The following is a 14,449-nucleotide window of genomic DNA, read 5'->3' as shown; positions in this document are numbered from 1 at the left end:
TACTACAAATTCATGATCCATTTAGTTAGCCCATTTGAGTGAATATTCCCCAGTAATAGTCAGGTACTCAGTGTACACAGAGAGGAGATGAATAGCTCAGTGGTGGTCAGAGAATAGCCAAAGAGGGAATGGGGGAAGGGGAGTGTTAGATGTGTATAAGAATGATCATAATGGGCAAAGAAGGAAGAAAAGAAAAGGGCCAAGAGGAACAAAATGAAGGGGTCAATGGACTAGATTTCGGGAAAAGTTGAGGAACTTTTGCAATGAGAACACTTTAGTAAACAAACAAAAATCACCTCCAATTGAGAGTTGCTGGTCTAAAAGAAAGCATTAGGAAGATATATGTAAAAGTGATTAAGAAAGACTTTGAAAGAAAATTATTTTTACTGAAGTAAACACAGAGTTCATATACCACGCTGGACTATTATGCAGCCATCAAAAGGAATGAGATCTTGCCATTTGCAACGACATGGATGGAGCTGGAGGGTATTATGCTGAGTGAAATAAGTCAATCAGAGAAAGACAAGTATCATATGATCTCACTGATATGAGGAATTCTTAATCTCAGGAAACAAACTGAGGGTTGCTGGAGCGGCGGGGGGTGGGAGGGATGGGGTGGTTGCGTGATAAGACATTGGGGAGGGTATGTGCTATGGTGAGCACTGTGAATTGTGTAAGACTGTTGAATCACAGACCTGTACCTCTGAAACAAATAATACATTGTATGTTAAAAAAAAAAAAAAGAAGAAGATAGCAGGAAAGGAAAAATGAAGGGGGGGAAATTGGAGGTAGAGACGAACCTTGAGAAACTATGGACTGAGAAACAAACTGAGGGTTCTAGAGGGGAAGGGGGAAGGGGGATGGGTTGGCCGGGTGATGGGTAAGAGGGCACATACTAAATGGAGCACTTGGTGTTATACACAAACAATGACTCATGGAACACTACATCAAAAATAATGATGTACTGAAAAAAAAAATAATGATGTACTGTATAGTGATTAACATAACAATAAAATTTTAAAAAAATGAAAAAGTTACAAATAAATAAATAAATAAATAAAACCACACTTATGTCGCACAATAGTTTGAAACAACTAATATCCAGTACAAGGACTTCAACACTGATTGACTGACAAATTATTTCAATAAATCACTTTTAAGAATCAAGGTAACACAAGTAGAAAGGATATAAATAGTGCACAGTCATCACCTGATTAGAGCTACTGTATTGCTTCAAATACATTGTTCTACTTCAAGTAAAAATCAGTATACACAGTATGGACATCCCAAATTGGAAAGTAATGTCCTATGTAAAATATTCTATATAAGGAATATTTAGCATTTGAGGCAAAAAAAAAAAAATGTACAGACACTTCAGTGTAACATTTTAAATGCCTGACTAAATCCTGAGTTATTATCTGCTTTTTTCTACATCCCAAACTATAAAATTATATTCAAACAAAACTTCATAGGAATCCATTACTTAAGATACTGAAGAAAAACCAATTTTCCAAATTTTATACTTCAGGTGATTTGGACTAACTTTCCAAAAGCTGATGCACTGGGCCATTCGGAAGATTTGGAAAGTTTTTCAAATGTTCCAAATTTTTTCAAAACTTCATGCTTTGGGATTTAGTAATTATTGTTATTTGAAGTATATTTAATGAGTCAGTTCCCTTCCCTTTATTAGGAAAACAATCTGGTCAGACCCAGATTTTAAGTACTAGGCATTTAGGATAGATGGAGTAGTATCACTCTTAAATTATTTTTCAAAAGCTAAGAGTATGATTCTTTCTTGAAAACTAGAGCCTAAAGAATTTTATAATCACCTGAGAAATGTTAATACCTTAACTATACTAAATTATTAAATGCAGCTTTCAACATTCATAGAGTTGAAACCCTCAAAAACAGTAACCATCCTACCAAAACCAGTATTCAACTCCAATGTTATTTTCAAAACCAACTGCCCCCTTAATTCCCTGTACCCCAACAATTCACAGAATCACATTTTCTCAGGGAAAGAACATCAGGATAACTATTAATTAGCATGTGATAATACACCCTGTACCTTCTTTTTCATTCACTCAAGTAAATGTTTTCTTATAAATGATTAGTAGTAGCAATGCAACAGGAACTACTAGCCAGAGTAAATCAAATTAAAATTAAAAACCATTCAACAAGTAAGGAGTCACTATCAAGACAAAAGCTAGTATCTCTTCAAATGTCATAATGAGCAAACATGTGTAAACGTACCTTCAAGTACTCCCACAGCAAGGAATCTTCCATAGAACAACTCTACCATGGGGTTCTTTGGCTTCTCTTCATCCCTAAAGCATGGTAAAAAATATAAATGTGGTATAATTTTTGGACCTGTAAGTAATAAGACATTCAAAGAACAACAATACATGCCAAGATGGTAACATTTATGTTGTTGTCACTCATTCAGCGCTATTGACATTACCTTGGACAAGGCACTTAAATTTATTCTTCCATTTTTTCACCTGTCAACTGAGGATAATAATAGTAACTGAACTTAAAGGGCTGTTTAAAGTGTTAAAATGATTTGCTGCCCGGAATGACATTACAAGAGAACCTGACACAGTCTGTGTTCATGGAGCGCCTGATCTTTCTATTACCATTGTGCATTTCAATCTCATACTTTTAGTCTGTACAATACATGCTTATTTGGACTTGCTAGGAAGAAAGAAAAGCCACTCTTGGAGTACATTTCTATAAAACTTTAACATGTCATTTCCCACATTTAAATAGAAGAATGCACACCATTCAAAAATAGCAGCTACCACCAATGAAGGAGCACACTAGCTTTGACCCAAAGTAGCTCAGGAGCTACTCTGTTTTTCATGCTACAGGCACGATTAGGCATTTGTGAATTTTCCAAATTCTTTAACATACACATTATGTTTTTTTTTCTTTTCTCGCTTGAAGCAAACAGAAGTTAACAATTTTTTAACCTTTTCTTTTTATGTTTTGTTCTCTGTGGTCTGAAAACAGTTTATCTTGGCATTACTACATAAAACTCTGTGGTATCCACAACTGTGTACATAATTTATCTTCATGAGTTTTGTGTTTAAACCAGTAAAACCGATTTGCTAAAAAAAGGGGGGTAAGGACATGGTCTTTTTATAAATGTAGTGCATTGCATCATCATTTACTCCTTTAAACAACTGGTGAGAAGCACTTCACTTACTCCTCACAACAATACTCTGAGGTAGGATGTTAGTTGTTAGTGATACTCAAAAAGATTTCTGGCCCTCTACTTCCAGATATGTGGTTAAGATGTACTTTTCCACTCACATTTTATTTAAATTTTGAAAATTTGAATTGTGGTAAGATACACATAACACAAAATTTACCATCTACCCATTTTTAAGTGTTTGGTGGGTAGTGTTAAGTATATTCATATTGTTGTGCAACCAATCTCCAGGAGTCTTCTCATATTGTAAAACTGAAACTCTACACTCACTGAACAACTCCACATTTCTCCCTCCCCCCAGGCCCTGGCAACCACTGTTCGAGTTTTACAACTCCTGACACATCAAGTAAGTGGCATACAGTGTTTGTCTTTTTGTGACTGGCTTATTTCACAACATAGCATCCATGTTGTAGCATGTGTCAGAATGTCCTTCTTTTTTTAAGGATGTTGCACTGTATGTATGCCCCATTTTGTTTATCTGTTCATCCATGGACAGTGGGTGCTTTCCACCCTTTGGCTATTGTGAATAATGCTGCTATGAACATGGATGTACAAATATCTCTTCAAGATCCTATCAATTCTTAGTATATCCCCAGCAGTGGATTTGTTGGATCATATGGTTAATCTTGTTTTCAGCTTTATGAGGCATAAGTGACAAAGTCTAAAGCATACAATGTGATGATCTGATATACATATACATTGTGAAAAGACTCCCTCCTTCAAATAGCAATTCCATTTTTAATCTTTTGAGAAGCCACCATGATGTTTCACATTCCCATCAGTAGTGCACAAGGGTTCCGATTTCTTCACATCCTTGCCAACACCTGCAATTTTCTGGGGTTTTTTGATAGTAGCCATCCTAATGGGTGTAAGGTGTTCCCACTCACTTTCAAGTTAGGCAGACCCCATGACTTGCTTTGTCCAACAAAATGTGAGCACAAGTGATGTGTGGTAGACACTTTGAGAGCCAGTGTACTTTCGTTGACGTGGTAACCCCAGAAGTGGTGATGACGGGAAGCGTCTGTAAACCGAGGGCCCTGAATGAAAGAATGAGCAGAGCCCCTTGCTCACACGCACTGGACACATCATCTAACAATATGATATAAGCCTAAAAGGTTTGGGGGTTGTTGCCACTGGACTATCTAGCCCACTCTGACTGATAACAGGTAGTACAATTATTTGCTTTACTGATAATAAAGCTGTAGGGCAAGTTAAGTCACTTGCCCAAATTCACACCACTGGTAAGAAATCAAGCTGCAAAGTGAACTCAAATCTGACTCCAAAATCAATGTATCCTCTCCGACTACATATACTTATTCTTTGGGCATTTTAACTCTATGGGAAAAATTTATTTCATACCTTATGTATCTTATACTGTGCGAGTAAAAAGGACTTGAGACTGACATGGGCGAGAGGAACGATCCAAAGATTGTCTCTCTTGACATAAAAATCTATGAAACTTTAGATGCAAATATTAGTGGGAATCTCCTTTCCATGGCCTCTTATTTTAATGTAGAAAATCAACATCCCTTACTGCCACACACATGTAAAGAGCAATGACTTAACAGGTTGGTGACTTTACCAGAAGGAACCGAATGTTGAGTGGCTCTACAAATTCTGAACTTTCTTTCCAAAGCTCTTCTCAAATCTTCCTGCCCGAATTTTAGCTTCCCCTCCACTGGTCTGTGGTAAACAGACATTCCCTAAAGAGTCAGGTAGGAATCTTCCAGAAATTGTTTACCTTGTCCTTCTTTCCAACCTCTAAGAGGTCCTATTCTTCATCTGGCATTTAAACTGTGAATCTCAGGGGCCCAGACTGGTTATGCCAACAGACACATAAGGAATACAAGTGAAGAGCAATTAAAAAGACACGAGACTCCTATAATAGAAATGATCTACAGGGGTGCCTGGGTGGCTCAGCCGGTTAAGCATCCACCCTTGGTTTGGCTCAGGTCATGACCTCAGGGTCCTGAGATCAAGCCCTGCGGTGGGCTCCACGCTCAGTGGGGAGTCTGCTTGAGATTCTCTCACTCTCCCTCTGCTCCTCTCCTCAATCGCACATGCACCCACTCTCTCTCTAAAATAAATAAACCTTAAAAAAAAAAGAGAGAGAGAGAGACCCACCATTAACATGAAAGCAGTAGTAAAGACAGACTGACACAAATATCAAAGGCCAAAAGAAATAACTCCAGAAAACTTGTATCAGGGACATCCTACCCTTGGGAATTAGGTTGGGAAGGAGTGCAAAGGTCTAGGGTAGCTGATAGAGCAAACTAGAATGCTTTGGGTCAGAGCCTCCCAATCTTTTTGATACCATTGGTATATATATCATATGCAGAGAACTTTAAGGTAAAAAAAGATATTTTCTCATGATCACAGAAATAGGATCAGTAGCTCCACAATCCATAACCTGGCTAGCCATGGTACACCAACTGGAAAGTTCTGTTCTATATAGGGAGAGCACAGAGATTCAAAAACAGTTAGCGGGATGCCTGGGTGGCTCAGTCGGTTAAGCATCTGCCTTCAGCTCAGGTCAAGATCTCAGGGTCCTGGGACGGAGTCCCACATCGGGCTCCTTGCTCAGCGGGGAGCCTGCTTCTCCCTCTGTCTGCCGCTCCCCGCTTGTGTTCGCTCGCTCTCTGACAAAATCTTTAAAAACAACAACAACAACAACAAAAAAAAAGTTTTAGCTCCACAAAGAGTAAAAAACAGAAAATGATGGGGAAATGAACAAGAATGTATTTCAAATAAACTTAAGATTTCAGGTGAACTGGAATGGAAAAGTTCTAGCTTCTTTTAAAAGAGTTTTAGAAAAAAAGGGAGATAATTTGTTAGTTACTAGATCAAAGAGGTGACTAGAACCCAAAGAAAATTAACAAGTAAATAAATAATAAGCAATATCTCCAAAATCAGCATAAAATGACCCCTCAGAAGGAACATGGATTTAGGCACTCTTCTCAGGCTACAGATAAAAAGCAATTGGGGGTCATGTATTGAAGACAGGATACACTAAATGAAGTGCTTATAGAAAATCTGGATTTGAGAGGAGGAACTAGGGATTTCAGGGTAAAACATTCAAAGAATTACTGAGAAAACCTCAAAGACTCCATTATCACAGATGAAGATACATACAGATACTGTTCACACTCTGAGGAAACACATGCAATGAATTTTTGGTATGAGCACTCTAAGGAAAAATGCAAGGGACATGAGCTGTACTAGAGAGGAACTAGGGCAGACAACTCTCATTAGTGAATCACTAACTCTCATTATGAGGAGCCTATCAAGACAATATCAGAGGAGCAAGTTAGAGAAAAACAAATGTAAAGGCCAGAAAACAACCCAAAAGACAGGAAGAAAAGACAGGCATCCATCAAACAGGGCTGGCTCTGCATGAGATAGAGGCTAAAGAAGGTTAAACTTAAAAATTCAGCCAAACCTTCCTAAAGGAATAAAAAACATATATGCATGTGAACTTTATTGGCATATGCCACCCAGAAAAAAATGCAGCAGAAAGAAATATATTCTAGGCCCAGAATATGCAAAAGCTGAGGAAAGAGTGTCTCTTCACTGGATGCTTGGACTCAGCTTTCATATGCAGCAACAGCAGATTCATGCCAGCAATCTGATGGGGAGATTTTCCAGATGAAAGTAACATGAAAAGAGAAGTTAACATGAAGAAAAGTAAGAAACTAACCTAAGAGGAGGGTTTCCCAGGCCTAAGCAATTACACAGCAAAAGGCAATGAGCACAACCACTGTGGCACAAAGATAAGTCACTCAGTGCAGCACTCAGAGCCACAAACTGAAGAAGCTCATAAGGAAAATGCAACTACAACTTGTGGTGGACAAGAAAGAAGCTGAGGACCAGAGCTGTCAGCATCATAAACTTCTAAACATGCCAGAAAGGAAGCAGCTTTCAAATGCCCCATTCCAAGACAAAATTTAGCAAAACTACAACTTTTTTTCCTCAAACACTGTAAACATAGCATCATAATTAATCTCTTCAGAGATTTCCCCCAACTTAGTTTAAGTTCACATAATTGTCAGCAAGCAACTGGCCCTCAGTGACAGGCATCCAGGCAGAATTAAAACCAATGATTTACTGTTTATAGCATATCCTAAAATTTCTGCTACAGACTTTGGCAACAACTTGAGTCTGGACTGCACAAAGTTCCGGGAATATTATATAGTTGGACTGAGAGCTCAAGGGTTGAAGTTTTGCTTTAGTTCTAAAATTTCAAAGGTAAGAGACCATTCAGTGTTAATCATGTGTGTCCTAATAACCCTCTGAAATCTAGAATTCAAGTGCACGAAACTGACCATCTGAAGGACTGAAGGAACTATACACACCCAAGTGAGGGAACCGGCTACAGAATCCCCGCTCTATGCAGGCACAAAAATAGCATGCCTATAGCTGAGACTGAACAAACTTAGAAACTCAGAAGTGACTTTTATTTTTTGTTAGACTGCAACCACAAAGGCAAAAAAAAAATCTGATTTTCAAATATAAAATTTCTTTGGACTTACCTTAAAGATTAAGGGAAGGGGCACCTGGGAAGCTCAGTTGGTTAAGCATCTCTTTTTTTTTTTTTAAAGATTTTATTTATTTTAGAGAGAGAGAACACTCATGAGCACAGAGCAAGGGGAGGGGCAGAGGGTAAGAATCTCAAGCAGCCTTCCCACTGACTGCAGAGCCTGACAAGAAGCTGGATCTCATGATCCTGAGATCATGACCTGAGCTGAAATCCAGAGTCAGACACTTACCCGACTGAGCCACCCAGGGGCCGCAAAGTGTCAGACTCTTGACGCTGAGCGTGGAGGCGCCTTAAGATTCTCTCTCCCTCTGTCCCTCCCCCTACTCTCACTCTCTCTCTCAGGAAAAAAAAAAAAAAAAACTCAAGGGAATATAAGAACCTACTTTTCACCTGAGAATTGGAGAATGAAAGGAGGAAGTCTAGATCTATATTAACGTTCGGAGGTATCTCTTATCAACACTGTGTAAGTAGAATATATTTTACTTTAATTTAGTCTCACTGCAGACCTGTTATAATGTTGTTTCCCGAACAGTAAAGCTGGCTGTAATTTAAAAATAAGAAAAAAGAGAAGGGAGAGAATTTTCAGCCTTGGATTTCTACCTGTCTTCTAGGCAGACCTTTGAGGCAGGTCTACTACCTGCATCTTGCTGGATCACATTGGAACCTATAGTGGTAAATGATCCACCAATGTTTTATAAAGATACACAAAGGAACCAATGGTTGGTATCACTCTTAAAAGTATGCAGATTTCTTAAATAACCAAAGTCTTATTGGTTCAACCTGATGGACAGAAAGTAAAAAGCTAGAAAATATTGAGGAACCTCATATCCTTGTCATTTTGATTCCATCTGAAAGGACTTCATCAGAAGTAACACTCCTGGTATCTTGCCCCACCACTAACCCATTCTTCCTCATGAAAAAGAGACTGTTGAATCCAAGGAAAAGACCTGGGCATGTGGGATTAGCCCTTTCAGGGGCTGCTTTTTAGATCTTCTGGCAAGATTCTAATCTTACAGGAGATATCTAAAGCTACTCAGAATTTAGGCCACAAATTTCAAATAACTTGTCAATACAGGTAACATTTGGGGTTCCCATACATCTCTAGTTTTCTATTTCTCCATAGACACTGATACATAAAAGAGAAAAAAATGAGTGTTATTTATCAATCTCCTAAAACTCCATCACTAAATTTCATGGTAACTTACGTCTCTTCTTCAGCTTTCATTTGGAAGGCATCTTCTAACCAATCTAATAATTTGTGTGTAAACTCACTCACATCTTGCTGTGGAAATAAAAAAAAGTCTTGTTGATATTTGAGCCTACCAATAAAAATACTAAATATTGCAACATAAAACTTATAGTCACATCAAACATAAAATTACTGACTCCTCACAAAAATATCATATGAAATGTTTCAGATCAAGTACAAGAAATATTTATAACCTAACCAGAGAATAAAATCAGTATCTGAGAAAAATAAGCATTATATTGATAATCACAGTGACTGGGTTTCACTATCGGAAAATAAAAATAAATTTATTATGTTACAAATAATATATGCAATATTATATATACACACATATATATAAATTCTAACGTACAAATGAGATTTTTAAAACTAGAGAGTTCTCTAACGAATCTTCATAAAATGAAGGACCCACATTACCAAAGAGCTCTTCATTATATAGACTGTTACTGGCTTCTTAGAAGGAAGACATGTTTTTCAGCAATTCATTTTCTGAATTCAACTTTTACATACTTTTTAAGCCATATCCATTTTTTTTTTTTTTTAAAGATTTTCTTTATTTATTCATGAGAGACAGAGGGAGGGAGAGAGAGAGAAGCAGGCTCCCAAGGAGCAGGAGGCCCGATGCGGGACTCGATCCCAGGACCCCGGGATCATGACCCGAGCCGAAGGCAGATGCTTAACCATCTGAGCCACCCAGGCGCCCTAAGCCATATCCATTTTTACTAAGATATGTTAACCTGGACAGGTTTAGTCTAATCAATCACTGACTCCCTGACTATCGAGTCCACCATCTCATGAACTTCAAACGAATTCTCCATTCAGAACTAGCACCTGTATCACCCTTGGCCATCCCTTCTTTCAGTGCTATTTCCCCTAACATGAAAAAACAGGAATAGGCAGTGGCAGGTGTATTCATCGGCTACCATAATTCTTTCAATAATGTGAGGTGGAACACAGAAAATAGGTTCATCCAGAACCTAGGGAGAAAAAAATAAACCAATCCTACTAAGACTGGGTTCATCAAAGACGGATCAATCAGTGTAAAGCAATCTGCCTTTATTTATCAAAATAGCCCCAAGTATTAAACAAATTTACTATTATATATTTTTCTAGCTATAAGTTTTCTAAAGAGCAGCTGGGTCAATCCATTCACCTTTAAAATGTTGAAACTTGGATCTAAGAAGCTTAAGGAATTGTCCCAAAGCCATACAGTTAAAGACAACTAAACTCAGCACAAAACTCCAGTTATAAACATCCATACCAACTGTAGTGGGTTAAATAGTGGTCCGCCAAAATATATGTCCACCTGGGACCTCAGGATGTAATCTTATTTAGAATATGGGTCTTTGAAGATGTAATTAAGGTAAGGACTCTCAACATGAGATCTACACAAAGATTGGAAAATAAAAGCAACAATAACAAAGTTAATGTAGTTCAGAGTTCTAAGTAATTAAGGAAACTACCATGCCAACAAAAACAGGCATACCAAAAGCATGTATACTATACTGGCCTTGGGTTTATCACACATTCGTGAAGATTTATAACTAACATTTTTGAACATTCCTAATTTTACCCACTGTTTTCACTTATTAATTTCTATCACAATATAAATTACAGCTTCATTTATCTTAGCACTTTCCAAGATCACTGTCACTTTTTTCTTAACTTAAAAGCAAATCTTCCAAATAAGCGATGTTTTAAATGGCTACAACTTATTTTTAATAAAAAGGAATAACAATATCTTCAATTGTCGTGTCTGAAAAAACTGCTTAAGGAATGATCAGATTAAATAAAATACAAACATTAATAAGTAAGTAAGTACAAAAAAGCTACCTGCTGGGAGTCATTTGATTTGAAAGCATCCTTAAGAATTTCAACTGCTCTTGATGGATCAACATATTTCCTTTTAGTACCAACAAGAAGTGCAAATAGATACCGCAGCTCACGCATAAAAGGCAAATTCCGATGCTCCTATTGGGGGAAAAAAAAAAAAACCCTTAAGTGAAGATTAACAAAATCTTTACTGGTAAACAGATATTCATTTTAATAAATCAAAAATTTAACTAATATTGATTAGGGAGGAGTCCAGCACTCCTACATCATAATTAAAAAGTGTTGTGACCTAGGACATTCAATGGAGTCCAGGACAAAAACAGCAGAGGACCTAGGCTTAGCTCACAATTTCAGCACAAATGCCACATTTTCATAGCTAATCATGTTATTACCCAGCCAAGAATATCCATCCTCTCCTCATTCAAGTCTAATTTATCATAATCCTTTCCATTCAGCAAGGCCCAGCTGCTGTGGACAGCAGTAACAACAGCCAACATTGAGTGCGTGCTAACTTGGTGCCAGGCACTGTTTAAGTACTTTTCCTCAATAAGCCCATTTAAACAAAGATCCCTCCTCCTCCATGAAACTTTCCCAGACCCCTCCAAGTCAATGATTCATTCCTTCACACTCCACGTCTACTAAAATGAATGTCTTTCACTGAGCAATGAATCACCAACTGGCACTGTCATGGGATGATCCTAATTATCAGACAGTATTAGTCTAATAAGTAATTAGAATAGATACTAATATTAAATGAACACATCATCCTTCTAGTGTTCCTCTGAAATCTCAACTTTTGTTTCTCAACAAGACTGTAAACTTCTCAAACACAAGAACTTCTATATTTCCTCCACAACTTTCTGCTACACAAAGCAGGCATTCAATTCTTACGAACATCTGATTTCACCAAACCCTCTAGAAAAACCAACAACCCAATATTATCAATCATGAACAACTTATTTTAAAACAAGAAGGAAATCTTTTTAAAGAATGTAATTCACATACCTCAGTGAAATAATTTATGGTAACAAATCAAACAAGCAGTTCTTACTATAGTTAGCTCTTGCAGTAACAATTTTAACAGATGAAGCTTATATATTTAAATATTAGAAAAAAATGTCTGAAAGTATATGGTTAGTTTTCTCAACATCATAAAACTGTAGGGGCATGTGTGTATATGTGTATAGTTCCTGTCCAGAATAATATAATCCATATAGAAATAGCTGTTCCAAGAATGCATTAAAAAAAAAAGGGAGTCCTAAAAAATAGGTGTAAAGGAATAAAACATTTGACTCCAAATACTTGTCACTTGATCCAAAAACAATATACCATTACAGCAATCACAAAGTCCATTATCTGAATGAAAATATTAATTTATGGAAAAATGGACTTTATGTAAGTATAATAAATTCCATCATCAGGGCGCCGGGGAAGCTCAGTCAGTTAAGTGTCCAACTCTTGGTTTTGGCTCGAGTCATGATCTCAGGGTCCTGAGATCAAGCCCTGAAAAGGGCTCCACGCTCAGTGGGCAGTTTGCTCAAGATCCTCTTTCCCTCTGCCCCTCACACCCTCCAACCCCCGCACTCGCTCTCTCACTAAAATAAATAAATCTCTTAAAAAAAAGTTCCACCATCAATGATAAAGTTTAAAAGTTCTAAATGAAAGAAAGCTAATCTATGATTTTTCTGTTGTACTTCATACTCCAACACAATTGCCTTATATAAATACTGGGTTTGAAAAGTGTGAACACAAAGAATTTTAATCCAAAAAATAATTTTCAGAAATATCCCTAATTTCCTGAGATCAATTTCTCTTTCATCACCACACCTACATCAGTGTAGTTTTTGAGACATCTCAAGGATGAAATAAATGACTTTTGAAAAATAACTCAATTTCTGCTGAGAAGCATATTGGAAAAGTAATATAATAATATATATATAATACAACGAAACATTTTTGCTCTCAGCCAATTTCCGTGGCTAGAAAATCTTTTTGAATTTCAAAAGGCAAAACTGTAATTGATGTAATTTATTACTGCACGTAATAAAGTATACAATTTTATGAACTTCAGACATGCAGACATCCGTAAAAGCATCAGCGCGGTCAAGATAATGGAACTATCTGGCGCCTGGGTGGCTCAGTTGGTTAAGCGACTGCCTTCGGCTCAGGTCATGATCCTGGAGTCCCTGGATCAAGTCCCACATCAGGCTCCCTGCTCGGCAGGGAGTCTGCTTCTCCCTCTGACCCCCCCCCCCCAATGTGCTTTCTCTCTCTCTCAAATAAATAAATAAAATCTTAAAAAAAAAAAAAAAACAAGATAATGTGACTATCCATCACACCCACAAGTTTCTTCAACCCTTACTCCCCTCCTCCCTGATCATCCCAAAGCAACCATGGTCATTTTATATTTTCTAGAAAGTTATATAAATCAAACCATACCCTATGTACTTATTTTAATCTGGCTTCTTAAAACAGAAGTAATTATTTTGAGGTTCACCCACATGATTGTGTGCATTAACGATTCGTTCTGTTTTGCTGCTCAGTGGTGTTCCACTGTATGGATGTCCCACACTTATTACCAAGTGACCTATTCCAGATGCTGTGGATATTATTTTAAGTGTCTTTGTGTAGACATACGTTTTCATTTCTCTTAAGTCAAAACCTGGAGAGGGCCTAGGTTGTATGTAGATGTCTTTAAGACACAACCAAACCATTTTTACAGAAGTGTTATACTATTTTATATGCCCACCAAAAGCATAATGGGAGTTCTAGGTCCACATTCTACAATATTTGGATATGGATATTTTTAACCAGTTCTTCCAGTGGGTCCAATGCGGCACCTCTAGTTTTAATTTGCCTATTCCTGTAACTAATAATGTCCAGCACCTTTTCCTGTAGTTATTTACAGTCTGCATATTTTCTTTGGTGAAGTATCTGTTCAAATATTTTTTTCTAATACAGTAATAGGTTATCTTATTGAGTTGTGTAAGTTCTATATATATTCTAGACACAATTCCTTTATCTAATATATATTTTGCTAATATTTTCTCCTTGTTGTGGCTTAACTTTTCATTTTATATAAATGTTTCCAAGATTACAAGTTTTTAATTTTGATGAAGTCCAATTACTCAATACTTTCCTTCTATGATTTGTACCCTTGTTTAGCCCCACTTAAGAAATCTTTTAACCCAAGACACTAAAATTTTGTTTTCTTCAAAAATTTTTATAATTTTCATTTTCTTTTAGATCTATAATCCATTATTAATTTTTTTATATATTTGAAAAATAAATGACTATGTTCTGTAAGGGTTGAGGATTATCTTTCTATGATACCATTAGTTTAAAAGATTTTCCTTTGCCTATGAACTGTTTTGTCAATTTTAATTAAAATTAAACTCACCTTATATATATAGGTCTATTTCTGGACTCTATTCTGTTCCATTTATCTATAGAACTCTCTTTTCACAAAGAAGAATGCCTGAGAGTTGATCCTCTAACACTGTCTTTTTAAAATTATATGGCTAGTCTACATTCTTTGATTTTCCACATAAATTTTATTATTACTTTTTTAAGAGTTTATTTATTTGACAGACAGCCAGAAAGGGAACACAAGCAG

At 36.8% G+C, this 14,449-nt stretch overlaps 1 protein-coding gene across 4 annotated transcripts in view; it reads right to left on the bottom strand.

The window, feature by feature from the left end:
- USP25 (ubiquitin specific peptidase 25) overlaps nt 1–14,449 on the bottom strand; it is a 127,689-nt gene that overhangs the window by 54,865 nt on the left and 58,375 nt on the right. For all 4 annotated transcript variants that reach the window (XM_027582611.2, XM_027582612.2, XM_027582615.2 and 1 more), the window contains 3 exons: nt 10,834–10,971; nt 8,957–9,033; nt 2,254–2,327 (listed from right to left, as the gene is read on the bottom strand). In XM_027582611.2, coding sequence (XP_027438412.1) covers nt 2,254–2,327; nt 8,957–9,033; nt 10,834–10,971 — 289 coding nt within the window. The remainder of the gene's footprint in view (nt 1–2,253; nt 2,328–8,956; nt 9,034–10,833; nt 10,972–14,449) is intronic.

This window comes from Zalophus californianus, chromosome 1 (genome assembly GCF_009762305.2).
Source record: "Zalophus californianus isolate mZalCal1 chromosome 1, mZalCal1.pri.v2, whole genome shotgun sequence".
Classification (NCBI taxonomy): domain Eukaryota; kingdom Metazoa; phylum Chordata; class Mammalia; order Carnivora; family Otariidae; genus Zalophus; species Zalophus californianus.
This window is presented reverse-complemented; position numbering and strand designations above follow the sequence as displayed.